The sequence below is a fragment of the Manacus vitellinus genome, unplaced genomic scaffold (genome assembly GCF_001715985.3).
Source record: "Manacus vitellinus isolate BGI_N305 unplaced genomic scaffold, ASM171598v3 scaffold_37_pilon, whole genome shotgun sequence".
Lineage (NCBI taxonomy): Eukaryota > Metazoa > Chordata > Aves > Passeriformes > Pipridae > Manacus > Manacus vitellinus.
This window is the reverse complement of record NW_021940517.1, coordinates 5,253,767-5,271,276: the sequence shown is the minus strand read 5'-3', so window position 1 is coordinate 5,271,276 and position 17,510 is coordinate 5,253,767. Positions and strand designations below refer to the sequence as shown.

The 17,510-nt window shown below is 41.4% G+C and overlaps 1 protein-coding gene across 1 annotated transcript in view; it reads left to right on the top strand.

Moving 5' to 3' along the window:
• Nucleotides 1-14,728: 14,728 nt before the first annotated feature.
• COG2 (component of oligomeric golgi complex 2) overlaps nt 14,729-17,510 on the top strand; it is a 28,640-nt gene continuing 25,858 nt past the window's right edge. Inside the window, exons 1-4 of the mRNA XM_029961611.1 lie at nt 14,729-14,857; nt 15,446-15,607; nt 16,343-16,408; nt 17,232-17,312. Of these exons, the coding sequence (XP_029817471.1) occupies nt 14,786-14,857; nt 15,446-15,607; nt 16,343-16,408; nt 17,232-17,312 (381 nt within the window). The 5' untranslated portion in view covers nt 14,729-14,785. The remainder of the gene's footprint in view (nt 14,858-15,445; nt 15,608-16,342; nt 16,409-17,231; nt 17,313-17,510) is intronic.

The window sequence follows — 17,510 nt, the reverse complement described above, 5'->3', positions numbered from 1 at the left end:
AGTGAAATGAGACTTAAATAACACTAAGAACTTTCAGATCTACCGAGAGTAAATGCTAAAAAAGATTTCAAGTGTTGTTGTTACCGTAAATGGTTTTCCACAGAAGACAAAAAACAAGTTGAGAGAAAACAGTAAATGGTAAGCCTCTTGAATGAATGACCTGAATTTTCTAAATAAAATTCCATCCAAATAAGGTGGTACTGGTTTTTTTAGTTTCTCTTGAGTTAGCATCACTTCTCATCTTTGCTGCTGCACATATTATATCTGGAGTTCATTAGCTGCATGGCCAAAAGGGGGACGGGAATGGGGGGAGTTGCACTACCTCATCCCATGTCACATAAGCCATCGCTGAGGCTATCTGAGCAGTGGATGTCCTTTTATCTGCAATGGTAAATCTGTGTTTTCTTTCTTTGCATTGAAGCAGTGGAGAAGCAGAAATAACTGGGGCAAAGTTCTAAAGGGCAGGATTGTGTAGCTTTTATTCCCTTGTTGCATAACACGTTATATGAGTGTCTGAAACACCAAGTTAAGACTTATCTTGAATTTAATGATGCAATTGCCCCATTCCATAGCAAACTGCAGGAATCACTAATTATATCTCTTAGAGGCCAAGTTATTCGGCTTACATCAAATGAGAGACTGGAAAAAATAATTACTGTTAACAACTGAACTGAAACTATTATGCAAACTTCCCCAGTGTGCAGAAGCTGCAAGCCATAATCTGAATGACATGGAGGATAATAAACAACAAATATCGTTAGAGCACATGGATTTTCCTGTGTCCTGTTTTAAAAAGAAAACAAAATAAAACAAAAATAAAATTAAAAAAATAAAATCTAAGAGATCAGTGCAAAAAATGCAAGCACATATTTCTGCCCTAGGATCACAAAGACAAATTGGGATGCTGATGAGACACTGCTCTCTGCAAAGCCTCTGAGATGAAGGAACAAATTACATTATTGCCATCAACCAGGCCAGTTGAAGACCAGTTCAAAGTCTGCTTTCCCTTTTCCACTCTATCTGCTTCCAGCTGGCCCTGTCAGCTCAGATGTTGTAAAGAAAATTCTCTTCCTTCTCTGGTGAGAAGTGAATGCATGCTATAAAGCCTAGCTTGAAATAAAACTGGGCCACCTGCCAAACTTGGATTCAGGGCTCCAAGTTGTCCTAAAATAAGCACATTTACCTTCCCCCACATGGTGAAAGCCCATCCCATGGTTGTTTTCATTCTTTCCACCTCTCCTGTGTTGTCTTTACTCACCTCCAGTGATTCACCCCACAGTATAACCTTCTTCCCAAGCTTCGCTAGGGCTTTTACAGGGCAGTGCTGATCCTAACACTGGCTCAGTGTTTGCACAGGGTGCTGTAGAAGAGATCTGGGAGCTGCAAACCCATCACCTCCTACAAGAACACATCTGTTGCTCCAGCATCACTGCTAACTTGTGCTGCGGTCCACATCAAGCTGTCTTTCCTTCAAAGGGAAAGAGGCCTTCAATTATCTTGGATTATCCTCCACAGCAGTAGTTGCTGCAGACAGTTGGCTTGATAGGATGCAGAACTGGGCAGGGTTTGGGCAAGATCCTTCTAAGCACATAGTTATGACAGTCATTGGACTATTTATGCCTGAAGCTGGATCTAACTGTAAGTTGAAGTCTTGGTCTTTTGTTTCATTAATGGAGACATTGGAATCACTGTTTGGTATAAGAAGAGATTTTTTTGACATCTCAGGTTGTTAATTTGCTTTGAGGCATCTGAGTCCTTTTGAGCATTGTCTAGGGAGAGATTTCTGTAGAGTATCTCCCAGGGATTTAATAAATATTCCTAATTTTTTTAGACACCATGAAAGACAGAATGTAGGTCCAGCTGAGCTGGCAATCGGACTTTCTGTAGCAACTGCTATCATCTTAAAACTTGAATTAGAAACATTTTTGATTTACAGCGGGGACTAGACAAAACTATTTAGGACAGGGATGTTGCAGAATGGGAGAGAGCTGGAACAGCAGAGCAGAACCGAAACTTCACCTGCCGTATTTTATGAGACAATGGGAGAAAATAGCAGTGAGTTTTATTTGTAGCAAGGTGACCCACAGTGCTTTCATGGTTGAACTCACAACTTGCACAAAATAGTCATGGTTTAGGGCCTGTGAGTCAGAAATAAATTTAAACCCTGTATTTTTTATACTGCCAGCAGTACTCCTTTCTTTCTTCTCCTGTCCTTGCTGAGTGTGACACTTAGAGCCTCTGATTTTGGGACTCTTAGAGAAGAGAGGCAGGTGTGATGATAGCTTTAGTCTATTTATACCTACTCAAAGTGTACCTCAACCTTGAAAATTCTCCCAGGCTCTTTTTCCTCTTTATCAAACAATGTCATTGCTGTGGATGGTTAAATACCCAGTTGGGAATCACTTAATATGGCCATGTGAAATACAGTTTATGAGACTTCAGATGGATACAAAACCCATCAGGCAATGGAGACACATTTAGAGGTACCTGGTCAAGCAGAATCAAGCTGTGAACAGTAAGGGAAATAGTCATCACAGAACACCAGATGACTCAGCACTGCCAAGAATTTCAAAGGCAATGCTTTAGAGGTAAGTTTCAGAAAGGCTTAAAAATATTATAGCCTCATTGTTTTCCTCATGAGTCTCTCTCATAATTGAAACAGGAACTATTCCTTCCCTTGAGTTCAATGCACTTTCTTTGGCATTCCCAGATGCCCTGTAACTCTTTCAGGTTCATTTCCTGCGGTTCTGTTACTTCAAATGCTTCACGCAGCACTCTTGGGCATCTTAGAAGCACCAGTATACAGGTTTACTGAGTAAGATCAGACTACTCGGGCTCCTTCATTACCTTTCTTTCTCTCTTTGCTCTCTTGCTCTCCTTACCTGAGATACAAATATACTAAAATGCAAAACAGTGCTCAGTATGGTCTGGGGCTTCCTCAATGCCACAACCTTTTAAAGAAAACAATCCAGGAAACACTCTCAAAAACACCTGTCAGGCCACCTCTGGATTGCACTCTGTATCTAAGAAGTGTGAAACTCTCATCTCAGCCTGAGAAGTTCTCCTAATTTCTCTAACTGTCAACCAAACACCTATGCCCGGTCCCCCGTACATGCCCCCAAGGATTCATCCAACTGCTGAAAATCAGTTGTTGTCCATTCTGCCATTTGGCTATGGCAAAGAGAAGTGAAATAGGAACTCAAGGAAACAAATGCTGTATCATGAGACTTACAATAAAAATTACCAGCAAGCAGCATGTGTGAGAGCACTGAGGGCAGCTGACAAAAATGTTTCTTTCACACTGGCAGTTGCCCCACAATGGGGTGTCTCAGGGGTAGTTGTCTCTATCAGTTTACAGAAAGGCCACATGTAATATTGTGTGCACCCCAGCACCCTGCCCTCCACCTGGGGTGACTCTGGGGCACTGCAGCAGAAAACTCCATATATCCAGTGCCCCTCACATGAGATTTACATAATAGGATCACACATATTTGCTCAGGAAGTGGAGAATGGCCAGTAACCTTGATCAGTAATGGAGGAATAGTTCTTCACAGCAAAAGATATTTAGCACTCCTGCTTCTAATCAATCTCTGTTGCACTTTTTTTCCATATCTTACAAGAACCATATAGTCAAAGGCATCAGAAAAGATGAAAACACAGTTTCTGCTTTTGAAGAACTGGATCAGGCTGGGCACAATGATTTTTTTTTTTTTTTAATAAAAAATGCTGACCACTTCCTCAAGGCAAGTCCTTTTAATCTATATAAAGAAGTCATATCTTGCTTTCAGTCTTCTTCACCCCAAATTTATGCTTATTTGAGCTGTTTGTGTTCTTTATTGCACAGCAATTATCCTGCTGGGAAGGGATAGATTTAATGACCAATCAGGTAATTTCTATTGCTGATTTCTTTGCTTATATCTCAGGAGGATGCATGCTAAAAATTGTTTTTAATAAAAAGAGCTTTCTTAACCTAGTGCATATAATTAAATCACTGGTAAAGCACAGATAGGTTCTACTTTTTTAATAAATGACTCATCATCCTGCCTGCCTTGCTTTTCAGATGCTGAATGTGATCCATCTTGTAGGGACCTGATTCATAAGAACCCTCAAGCGTGGCTTTTGAATATGCAGTCCCTTCGAAATGTCATGAACTGCCTAAACAAAAAGCACCATAAAACTAGTAGATTGAAAATTTCATCTGCAATTACAATATCCTTCTGTAGCTGAGGCCAGTGGAAACTCTTTTTTTTAACAGAGGCACATAGCTGCACAAGTGTCCTGACAAGAGCCATTCCTTAAGTCTAAATGGCAGAGGACAAGCAGAAAATGGTGGAATCAACATAAAATACGAGCTCATGTCCAATCATTTATTGCCATGTGTAAATTATTTGGTAGCCTAAGTGAGACTCTGACAAAGCTGGCCTATGGACGGAATGAGGATTGAAGATTATAACCTTGTGGATTTGTTTTTTTTCCCAGCTCTAACTGTGCAGCAAGCACTAGACAAAATTTTGCTTGGGAAAAATGAGAGGATCTCTCACATTTGCCTATGATTTCTAGGCAGTTGTCCTTATTTCTCAGTAGGTCCAACCAAGCTATTGTATACGTGCAATGCTGGGGTATTTCCTCAGAGCATCAGTAGACCAGATTTATGGTGCTTGACCTGAAGGACCAACACATGAACGTGAGGATGGTTTAGCACATGTGCTCATGGCCCCTATCCTTCTCAGAAGCACCAGCTGATTAGCACATGTGCACGCCCAGGAGAGTGTAACATATCACAGAAGCATTGAATACTCTACATGGCTTGTAGTAATTAGCTGAATCTTACAACTTATGGAGCATCAGAAATGTTAATTTAACAAATCCAATACAAAGATAGTAAAATTTTCTGAGCAGATAAAAAAGGTTAGTTCCCAATGAGTAATTATGCTAACACTTATCTACCTGCACGTTAACCGGAAACCGTAGCATGGAAAAATATGAAAAAGGAATGACACATACATTATTTCTATGATTTCTTGAAACTGTCAAGATGTTCAGATTTTTTCACAAATATTTGAATAGAAAGACAGAGCACTTCCCCTGGCAATGAGTCAAATTCAAGTCCTTTACCTACAAGTGTATTTTTGGTGATTTGAGGGCAAATATAGCATTTCCTTATACAGTTGCATCAGAAAGATGCTTTAAATGACTTCTGAAGACCATGGATTTCTATATTCTGAGAGTGCACATGAATCTGCAATCTGCACAGCACTTGAATTATCAACTGCCTGAAACTGGTCAAGACATTGCGGACTTTACCAACAGAGAAAGCCAACCAGGCATGGTATAAAAGAATGGAAAAACCCCAGACCATTCTCTTTTAAAATCACCTTGCTGCAGCACAGGAGAGCTTTCTGTGGAGAGATGCCATGCCAAGTTAATGACAAGCGTCTGCTCAGACACCTGCTGTCCTAAACAAGTTGACATGCCTTAATCACTGAGCAGTCTGGGGTGGAGCTGGGGAGAAGAAGGCTGACGGCCGGCTGGGGAAGCAAATGGCATCCACAGGGCAGCCGTGCATCGGGGAATGTGTTCTGCCAAGGGAAAACAGGTAGCAATGCAGTGCCTCACTGGCCCTCTTCCCTGTGAGCTCTGCCAACAGCAAACAGCTTTAAATCCCCTCTCAACTGATACATAGCCTTTCCCTGCTGATCCTATTCACTTTTTGGGATGGCTCCCAGCACCTAGCAGTCATGAGAGATTGCCACCGTTTCATGATGCTGCTCCCACTCCCCCAGGAGAAGCTAGGAGCCAGAGGAAGATGGTGTGAGGAGCAGATCTTGGCCTCTTTGGTATACAGCAATAAACCTGTGGGGTTGGCAGGGACAGGACAGATCTTGCCAGGATGGGAATAAGAAAGATTTTTCATTTCTTATTTCCACTTTGTTTCTGATTACTTGCTCTGTTACAGGCTGAAGTGCCAGTGTGTACTTCAGCACAGAAAATAGGAGACTCAGATGAAGCCTGAACTCACTCGTTGCTAAGAGAATAACCCAATTTACAGCAGATGGTGTTTATTGTTACTTCCCATCTGCATGAGGATTAAGAATTCTTCTCAGAAGAAAATTATGCATCTTGACAGCATCCTGGTAAGAACAGGCAAACTTAATTCCAATCAAATACGGCTTTGCTCCTAAAAGACAGGTTTTTCTGAACTTTTGGGTAAGCTTAAGTTAAATGAAGTTTAGGATTTTTTAAAAAATAGTATCATTCAAAGTTGCTAGCCTTGCAGAGTCATTTAAAAAAATGTGCAGGAATGGAATTAAGTAAAGTGAAGGTTAAGCACATTGCCTCTAATCAAAAAGCAACCTAATGTCAGAGCTGAGATTAAAGTTTCAGCTCTCCAAGGCCTTAGACCAGGATGGAGATTCACAAAGGAACTGATAGCACATCTTGTAAGCATCTATCCTTGGCCTTAGCACAGATAAAAGAGAGTAGATGTCTCTCTTGTATTCAGCTCCCATTGACCCATGGTGCCTCACGGCTCAGCATGTCTTTTTGTACACGTTAAAAAACTAAATTTTTATTCTATTTATATAATCCATCCAAAATCATAAGAGTTATACCAAGATGGTTAGCACACTGAACCTCAATAAAGTCTGCCTGAGGTTTTTTTGTAACGCATACCCATAAAATTGACATATACCACTGCCACTATTATTTGCAGTTGTGCCTGGGCTTTAGTAAGCACTCAAACACTGATATGACTACAACTTAGAAACCAGGATGAAACTTAAAAATGGAAATGGAAGGAATTGACAGTGGACAAAGCAAAAAATAATAGTATTCAAAGCACAGATAACAAAAAACCCAAAGACTGAAATGACAATTTGATCAAATATGTGTTTACAAATAAGGAAATCTTGCCTTAATATGTGGGCCAGCCCCCAGACTGCAATGGTTGTACTGTATTTACAGTGGTGCTTTACTTCTGCTGTCTACATTCTTGCTTATAGATTCATTTTTTGGTTGGCATGCCCTCTTTTCCTTCCTTCAGTTTAAGTCCTAGAAGAAAAAGCAGAGTCTGGTTATTTTTCTGCAATTTCTAGAAATCAGGCATCCCCTGGCATATGGCTGGTGGTGCATGAGAAGATTGACTGGGTGTGTCAGGAAATTCATGGCATTCCAGGCAACAGGAATGTGTCTGAGGCCAGTGGACCTGACCAACACCTGCCTGGACTGCAGCAGACAGAATCCCTTGCACGATGGCTGCACAGTTGATCTGTACATTCACAGCAAATCTGAAGCAGCTGGGGTATATCTGATATCTGGCATATGTGCTTCATAAATAGAAATCGCTCTCTAGGATTTCGTGAACAGAAGTCTAGAAGTTCTACACACATCTGCAGCAGGTATTCTAGTGGTTGCTAATTTAATGCAAAAATCATGACAACATTAAGTCATTTGGTAAGTTCTCGTCTTGAGACTTCCAGTGCAAAAGGCACTGCAGTGGTGGCACCTATATGGAGATGTTTTCCGGAAGATGCTTTGCCATTTTAAATACATTTATTAAAATCCTCAGATGCGTATTTGCCTCTTAATTGCTTTATACAATGATGGCACATCTGAACCTTTTTCATTATTTCGTCTCTTGTGCTCTTATTATGTGGACTCCATGTGTGTGAATGCACACTTATTTACAATACCCATTATATATATACTGCAACTGACACTCAGGTTTTCCCGTGGAGAGTCTTCCAGCTTAGTTATGCTCATACCTCTTAACTGAGCTGTGCAAGAAACTTTGCAGTCTTTGTTCCCCAGAATCTTATATCAGAGGATCTGTTTGCTACCTGAAAAGTCATCAAGTTCAACACAACTTGGCAAGCCCAACCAGATCCCTGCTTACTTCACACTAATAAAATTTTCTCCCATTTCAGATAGAAATGCTTCACATTCAAACCTTGTGCTCTTCAAGTAATTTTTTACCCTTTGGAAAAAGTGCACATATTTCTATGTTTCTGTGAACCATTACTGACATCCAGTGGCTAAAATGCTAAAAATCTATAGTTCCTATTGTCTAGGGACACCTTCCATCTCTTTCTTTAACAGAAACCTAGTAGAAAAAGGAGAAAGATGAAAAATTATGTTCCCTGACTCTTCCACAACACATTCTTATTGTGGATTTGATTAAACCTCATGAACTTGCAACATACCACTGTTATCTTTCGTTTGTGATGACGGGAAATAATTATAAAGCTCCATTAAGAAACCAAGTGGCTGAAACCTTGCCATGTCCAATCAAAACACAGATACATATTACAATAAGAAACAAACAAATACATGAAAACATTGAGAAATATAAACCAGATACACATAAGGGTTTCACTAGGTAGTGTTCCAGGGAGGGATGTACCTGTCAGAGTGAGACGTGCTGAAGAAACGGGACAGAATGAAAGGAAAGCAACAGTAGGGATCTTCTGGACAGTCACAGCATTGTAGAACCAGAGAACTAAAGAATGATTTGGGTTGGAAGGGACCTTTAAAGATCATCTAGTTCAACTCCCCTGCCATAGGCAGGGACGTCTTCCACTAGATCAGGTTGCACAAAGCTTGACCTTCAACACTTCCAGTGGTGGGATATACACAACTTCTCTGGACAACCTGTTCCTATGTCTCACTACCCTCAAAGTAAAAAATTTTCTTCCTTATATCTAATCTAAATCAACCTTCTTTCAGTTTAAAACTGTTGTTTCTTGTCCTGACACTACAAGTCTTGATAAAATGTCACTCTCCATCCTTCTACAAGCCCCCTAGAAAGGCTGAAATAAGGTCTCACAGACCTTTCTCTTCTCCACGTTGAAAATCCTCAACTCTCTCAGCCTTTCTTCATTAGAGAGGTGTTCCAGCCCTATGATGATTTTCATGGCTCTCCTTGTGAATAATGTAATCCTAGCCAAAAGCTTAAGAGATATTTTTGAGCTAAGCACTGGCTAAAGGAGATCTAGTTCTATAAACCAATATATTGTGCTGTTGTTTGAATAGTCTTGTCCTAAAAAGGTAGGCTTTTGTAATCTCTTGTAATAAGCACATCATCAAAGAAATAAACAACTCTACCATTTGTTTTTCCTCCTAATGGAAATAAGTTGATAATCCCTGAATTTTGGGCAAGAGTCTGCTGAATCAGATATAGGCAGTTATCTCAGTTCCAGTTTTGCCACATCTGTGATGCCTGGGGTATCACTGAACTCCGATTAGCCAGCTAATGACTCAACAACCAAGAAGAAATTTTTGGATTAACTCAAAATAATTAAGTTCCATTTTGAAAGCTTTCCTCATTGTCATTGTGAGCATGTCAGGAGGAGCTGAAGGTGGAAACCCAGAGCCTTTTTTTCATTTATTTGGGGCTTTGAGGCAGGATGTTTTAAGTTAAGCAGCTCCTTTATGCTATGATGTTTTTGGGCATAGCAGCTTGAGCAAGGGAGAGCTGAAGCCTCCTCCTTCCCACCCCTCCCATCTCTCTCTTTCCTCTTGTCTCTGCATTCAACATATCTTTGTTGTAAAGTATCAGCCTGCACTTACCCTATCAGGGAAAGGGGACAATTCTGCAACATTTTAACATGATATATGCTCAAAACAGTTTTAAGTTGGTGGACTTTCCTAACACAGTTCTACATTTTACATATATTCACTATAGATCTTGTAAGTAGGTATCACAGATTCATAGAATAGCCCAGGTTGGAAGAGACCTCCAGAGGATCATCTGGTCCAACCTCTCATGTGAAAGGGAGCCCAGGTGAGATTATCTAGCGTCCTGTCCAATTGCTTCTTGAAAAGCTCCAGTGATGGGGACTCCACCATGTCTCTGGGAAGGCTGTTCCAGCGAACGGTTGTTTCAAAAATTTCTTTTTTATGTCAAGATGTATGTTTATATCATACATATAAATTAATATTTTGATATAACCACAAACCAATGACATTACTACAATATTATAGTTGTCTTCCAAGACCCATCACCTGAGGAATTTTCAAATTTCTTTAGTTTTTTTACTTAGGACTAAGGCTTTTTAAAGTTACTTACTAATATTAAGCATGACTAGAGCCTCAATGGCTCAGCAGGATTATTTACACCTTTGGAGTTAGGTGACTGACAGCTACCCACAGAAATCACTCACTTCAGTGTTCAGGACTGGAGTCAGGTATATAAACTCTTCTACCTTTATTTATGTATTTAATTCCATTTCCAAAAGAAAACAAAATAATGGGACTCAGTAATGTCAATATTAGGAAAATAATATTTTCTTCCTTGAACTTCTATTTATTAATTGATGCTTGTTGTTTTGAAGGTCTACTGTGAGCAGTCAAAATAGAAGTTTTCTTCCACAGTTTTGTTGGAGGGCCTAAAGATACACTGATGGAGATGTCACTTTAGGAAGGCAAGGTACTCAAAATAACACATCAACCCTGGTACCTTAGTTTCCCTAATACTATCTACATTTCTTGAAGGTTCTCAGTACCTGGTGTGTTCTACCTCAAATTAATTGTAGTATATCTGTCCCTACATGTTTTACATGGTCACATTCTTCCTTTTTATCATAAGTTGTGACATCTTTAGTTTTTTTAAATAATAAAACCAGAGAAGACTTTTAAGAATATGATGGAAGCTATAACTGACTTCTTTCCTTCCCAATCTTTTATATACTGGTATTTCCAAGATAGTGGATTAGTCATTGGCAGCCCTCAGTAAAATGATGATACAATTATACTAAACATAATTTGACGTATCATTATGCCTCCCTTGAAATGTTCTTTATTTGAGAATAAGAAAGGTTGCTGGAATCTTTAAAATTCAGCACCCACTCAACAGCAAAAAGTAGCTCTTCTACTCTTGTGCGCCTACATCATCCCTATTCAGATAATAGCAATAATACTGAGACAGACTTTCAGATGCTCTCTCTTCATTCACCTAATGGGTCCATTAATGATATGTTATCCAAAACTTGCAGATTAAATAGTGATTAAAAGTTTTCACAAGAAATTATTAAGTGTCATGTCTTTGTGGTTGGGAAAAACAATTTAAAACTGTGTTTTCTAAGCTGGGATGTGTTGGAATGACAGTGACAAGAGCTAGGAAAGGAAAGGGAGGACAAAGGCACTTGTAGTAGAAATAAGCTAAGTAATCTTAGCATAAAAATAATGGAAGTAAAGATATGACTCTTTGGTATGACTCTTTGGAATGGCTAACTCCCCAACTGCTTTGCCTGTCTCTTCTGACTTGGAGAAACTTTGTTTTGTGCACCACTGCCTCACGTGAAGATGGCTGTTCAGGGACAGCATTTGGAAATAACTGATGAGTCCTAGTTCTAGTTTTACTGTTAATTTACTGGAAGTGCTATATGGTAGTTTCCACTGGTAAATTATTAAATTCCACAAACTTCATATTTGAATTTACAATTACATCAATAAATATGAAAAGTGTAAGAGCTCATCAATAAACAAATTCAAGTAGAAGCATACCTTTTGTTTCCTCAAAGTACTTTGTAATTAGAGCTTTGTAAGCAAAAACATAAAGGGCAACAGTAGTTCTTTTTAGGGCAAGATTTGTCTTAGCTAACATGTAAGACTTTAGAAAAAGTAAGTGTAACCCCTCGTTGAGAAGTTAACATTGAAAGCTGGTTAGAATTTTAATTTCAAGCATCCAGCTCATTAAATTAAAAAGATAGCTAAGCAGTAATGGGGCTTTGTTCCTGTACCAGAATATAGGCATTTAAATACCACAACATAAGAAAACCTTTTTGATCTGATACACACAATCATAGCTATTGCAAAGAAGTGCCAGTGTAGATTTGTGGTGGGCGTATCTTTTCTGCTCTCTAGCTGACAACACATGACAGCTATAAATCAGGCCTGCCAACATCTGAGATCTCTGAAAGAGTTGGACACCATGAAATATGTCAGTCTTAAAGTGCTTTTCAAAGGGACAGGGTGAAAGCAAGCAGGGGCAATTAGCACATAAGAAGCCAGCCAGCAGGTGCACATGCCCACCACATTCATCACTGAACTGCTTGGCCCTTCATATTTCTAGTAATTCAGGGAAATCTGGACAAACTCAGTGCCAGCTATAAATCAGTGGCATGAATCCTTGCTGGTTACAGACCAGCTGGGCTCTGCTGCAGCACTGAAGGAGTTAGGAGGGGATGCACATGTTAGCCCTGTCAAAATGTTGCCTGCCTGAGAGGTCTGGGGGTCTCCAGCTCCAGTGTACCACCGAGCCCACGTTCATCACGCCTGAGGAGTCTTCTCTGCCCTTACCCACAGAGCAACTGGCAGAGCTACAGTGGATGCACCTTTACAACTTTTTGGTAAGGCGCTGGGCTCACTCCTTATTTGAGCTCACTGAGACAAAATTAAATCCATAAAATGTTCATGCAAGGAACGAGATCGTTTGCTGTCTTTCATCCTGAGGCGACAAACAGAAATGCAAGTGACAGCAGGGAGGCCTTTTAGAGCTAAATTTGTCTTCGCCAAGGCATAAGCAACCTTGAACAAAAGCTTTTGAAGGAAACAAGAGCCTAAGAGAAGAGTCTGCTGAAAAGAAGGGTGGGGGAGGTAAATAAAGCTCTGACTCAGTTCCTGTTACTCAGGACCATGTGGGTACAAACTACAATAAATTTAAACAAGAGAAAAGGCTTTTTTCACTGTTAAAGAGTGGTCAGACCCTGGCACTGCTTGTCTATAGATGCTGAGGGGCCTCCACCCCTGGTATTACCCAAACCCAGAGAGGATGTCTCTGTGGGCCATCAGATGTGGGTGACCCTGCTCAGGGCCAGGGGGCTGCACTGTCCCATCCTTTGGAGCCCCTTCCCACCTCCGCAGTTCTGGGTCTCCATGGCTTGTGCTGTGGGTTCTGATGGCTGGCCCCTGCAGCTTTACATGACTTGGGTCAGTTTTATGCACTCGGTGACCACAGTGGGGCCACCAGGCACCCACTTCAGCAGCACAGCTCAGCCACCCTGACATCTCAGGGTGACAAGAACCATAGGTTTAGGTTAGATATCAGGAAGAAATTCTTTACTGTGAAGGTGGCAAGGCACTGGAGCAGATTGCTCAGAGAAGTTGTGGATGTCCTGTCCCTGGAAGTGTTCAAGGCCAGGTTGGATGGAGCTCTGAGCAACCTGGTCTAGTCGAAAGTATCCCACGGCAGAAGGGTTGAAACTAAGGGATCTTTAAGGTCCCTTCCAACCCAAACCATTCAAGGACATTGTCCCTTCCAACCCAAATCATTGAGGTTCTAGAGTGTGTCCAGAGAAGGACAACAAGGTTCATGAAGGGTCTAGAAAACATGTCTTATGAAGAACATCTGAGGAAGCTGGGTTAGTTTAGCTTAGAGAAGAGGAGGCTTAGGGGTAACCTCATCACTTTCTACAGCTACCTGGAAGGAGGTTGTAGTCTCTTCTACCACATCTGCAGTGAGAGGAGTAGAGGAAACGGCCTCAGGCTCAGAGAGGGGAGATTCAGATTTGATATTAGAAAAAGATTTTTCACTGTTAGGGTAGTCAGGCATTGGAATAGGTTGCCCAGGAAGGTGGTGGTCACCATTCCTGGAGGCATCCAGATCTGGTGCTGGGTGACATGGTGTGGTGGTTTAGAGGTTACAATGGTAGTGCTACTGGATGATCTGGATGAGGGGATCAAGCCTATCCTTACTAAATTCATGGGACACAAAATTGGGTGTGAATGTTGATCTGCTGGAGGGTCAGAAGGCTTGGCAAAGGGATCTGGGCAGGCTGAATAAATGGGCTGAGACCAATAGTATGAGGTTCAACAAACCCAAGTGCTGGGTCCTACACTTTGGCCATAACAATCCTATGCAGTGCTCCAGGTTTGAGGAAGAGTGGCTGGAAAGTGGCCCAGCGGAGAACAACCTGGGGGTGCTGTTGACAGCAGCTAAACATGAGCCAGCAGTGTGCCTAGGTGGCCAAGAAGAACAATGGCATCCTGGCCTGTATCAGCACTAGTGTGGCCAGCATAATTAGGGAAGGGATTCTCCCCCTATACTTGGCACTGGTGAGGCTGTGCTTTGAGTACTGTGTCCAGTTCTGGGCCCCTCAGTTCAGGAAGGACATTGAGGTGCTGGAGCAGGTCCAGAGAAGCACAACGAAGCTGGTGAAGGGACTCGAGCACAAGTCCTGTGAGGACAGGCTGAGGGAGCTGGGGTTGTTTAGCCTGGAGAAGAGAAGGCTCAAGGGTGACCTTTATCACTCTCTACAACTACCTGAAAGGAGGGTGTAGCCAGGTGGGGGTTGGTCTCTTCTCCCAGGCAACTAGTGACAGTATGAGAGGATGTAGTCTTAAGCTGTGCCAGGGAGGTTTAGGCTGCACATTAAGAAGTTTCTTCACAGAAAGGGTGATCAGATATTGGAACGGCCTGCCCAGGGAGGTGGTTGAGTCACCGTCACTGCAGGTATTTACAGGAAGACTGGATGTCGCACTCAGTGCCATGGTCTAGCTGACAAAGTAGTGTTCGGCCATAGGTTGGACTCGATGACCTCAGAGGTCTTTTCCAACGCCTTTATGATTCCTTGAATGTGTAACCTCCCCCGAGGAGGCTGGCTGGGCCCGCGCCTCACACACACGCGCCCGCCCGCCCCGCCCCGCCCCGCCCCGCCCCCCCGCCCCGCCGCCGCTGCCTGCGCAGTGCCGCTCGGAGCCGCACAGGGGGCGCTGCCGGTGCCGCCGCTCTGTGGTGCCGCTCTGGCGCAGGGGGCGGTGCCGCCGCCCTGGACCGGGCCGGGCCGGCATGGAGGCGAGAAAGATGAACCTGCCCCGGGGCCCCGAGAACCTGTGTTTTGACAAGGACGAGTTCATGAAGGTGGGTGGGGGCCGCCGAAGCTGGCGAGTTGCGGAGGGAGGAGGGGCCTCCTGAGGAGGGGGCTGGCGGGTCCCCTGGAGGAGAGAGGGTCGCGGAGCCTTGATCGGGATCTTACAGGTCCGCCACGGCTCTTCCCCCGGCCTCGGGCCTCGGGAACGCCGAGTGTGTCACTGACAAGGGATCCGGGATGCGGCTGTGTCCATGAAGGGCTGGGCTCCGAATCTGGCGGGACCGAAAGGCCTCATTGCTTGGAGAGGTTTAAGTAGTTCTTAATACTGAATTTCGAATTTTGGTTGGTTGGTGTTTTGTGGGGTTTTTTTTGTTTGGGTTTTTAAAAGTCTTAATAGGGAGTATACGACCCCGTATTTTGGTGAGCTGGTCTCTAGGTACTCTGTCCCAAGATACTCTGTGCTTATTAGCTTAAAGGCCGAGAGTTTGGAACATTGGAAACTACTGACTTAAGAAGCCTTTTGCCCCCTAGAGCTTTAGTTCGGTCAACTCACTGGCACATGGAGTACTTTATTTTGGGTGTGTTCCCTGTGTGAACTGTTTGCTTACATTTTTCTTTCTTTCCTGTTTGACTTTCAGGCGGATTTTGATGTTGATCATTTTGTGTCAGACTGCAGGAAACGTGTGCAGCTGGAAGAGCTCAGGGAGGATCTGGAGCTCTATTACAAACTCCTAAAAACTGCTATGGTAGAACTCATAAATAAGGACTATGCAGATTTTGTTAATCTCTCAACAAATCTAGTAAGTGTTATTAGTTGTACTGCATAGTTCAGACTTAAGGTGGTTCAGTGGGATTTTTGTTTTTCACATGTAAAGTATATGGCTTTTATTTTGTCATTGTTAGATTTAAGACGTCTTAAACTGTGAGCCCTTGCACTGAGAGAAACTGAAAGACTGTTCCTGTAGAACTTAGCTACTATACAGAATTGCTCTTGGCCTGTAATAAATCTTTAGGTGTATGCTTTTTGTCTTGAAAAACTGATTCATTAGGAAGTTAGATTCAGGGCAAACTTTGTTTCAAACTGTCAGCACTTCTAAAATTAAAGGAAATAAATCATTTAAATAGAATAGCAATGACACAAGTAAGGCCTTTCTGAAGGATACTTTAGAAATCTTTAAATTTTTTTGTATAGTCAAAATATCTAAAAAAACCACAAACCCAATCTACTTGACTGAACATTGTAATTGTTCCAGTTGTATAGGTTCAAAGACTGAGATTTAACATTTTTGTGGGAGGAAAAATTTCTATAGGTGGAAATTTTGTTTAACTTTTGGCTTTATGTGACAGGCACTGTAATATTTTTATGTCTCTATTTGAGACAACATATTTTTGCACTGAATTTAAAACTGGAGATTATAGGGGGAGGTTTGTTTTCTCAGTTCTCTTTTAGTATCTGTAAAATGATAGGCTTTGTCAGTAATTCATGTCTGAACTCACTGAAAAAGTCATAAATGTGTTTATGGTAATTTCTTTAGGTTGGCATGGACAAGGCTCTTAATCAGCTTTCAGTACCCTTGGGACAGTTGAAGGAAGAAGTTATGGTATGTTCAAAACAATCATTGTAGACAGCTGGGTAAACTTCAGCTCACTTTCATATCATGTACAGAACATCTTTTACTGAAGTTAATACTTGTTATAATAAACTTCTTTTTGAAAATTGATGACTGGTAGTAGGAGAAGCACTGTGTTTTCAAGCAGTTGTATTAGCAGTAAATTTATGTTTTCAATAGCGCATTTCATCCAAGGGATAAAGGATTCCTTAAACATGACAAGTGAATGAACTTTTACAAGACAAGTCTATGGTGATATCTTGAAACTGTTTTAATATTTGAGTAACTTAAAAATGGTAGTAGATAATTTAGATGCAATACAGTCCCTTTAAGGACTGTTTTTGCTTAGTCTTGTGATTAAATCATAAAACGTCACCCTCTTGAAGGTGGGTATTATTCTGGCTCTTCCACCACTGACTTGGGCTTTATAGCAAGGGCCAATTTTTGATCATCTTGGCAGCCACTTCAAAGAGATGTTTGCTGCATAAATGTACCTTCAAAATATCACAGTCTTGATGAGTAAAACAGAAAATAGGGTCAGTTGGGGTAGAGAAATCCTTATTATTTGAAAAACACTATTTAAAACTGATTTAAATCTTCAGTTTCAAGACATAACGCAGGGAGTTTATTGTCTGGTTTTTTTAGGTGATAGGTCATTTGTTCTCTCTAAGGTAGTAAAAGAACACTTCTGGAGGAAATATTTATACTTGTGGTGGCAATACCTTAATCTGTGCTCTGTTTTAAGTTTAGGTTTTTGAGTTAAGGTTTTCTTCAAACCTTAAATAACTTTATATACTGACTTTTTCTCTCACAGAGTCTTAAGTCATGTGTCAGTGAAGGAATTCAAGCAGTAGATGACCGGATGACTAAACAAGAAGATATTAGAAGAAAAAAGGTACAGCAAATGAATTATTACCTTGAGAAGATTATCCTTAGGATGAATTTGGTTTTGCCATTAACCCAGAGAAAATAAAATTTATAAAGTTTTAGGCTATCTGGGTGCACACTGTGCAGAATTGTGTACTTGTAAAAATATATTTACATTTTGGTGGACAGACTTAATTTTTAACAGTGTCTAGTTGATCTTGAATCT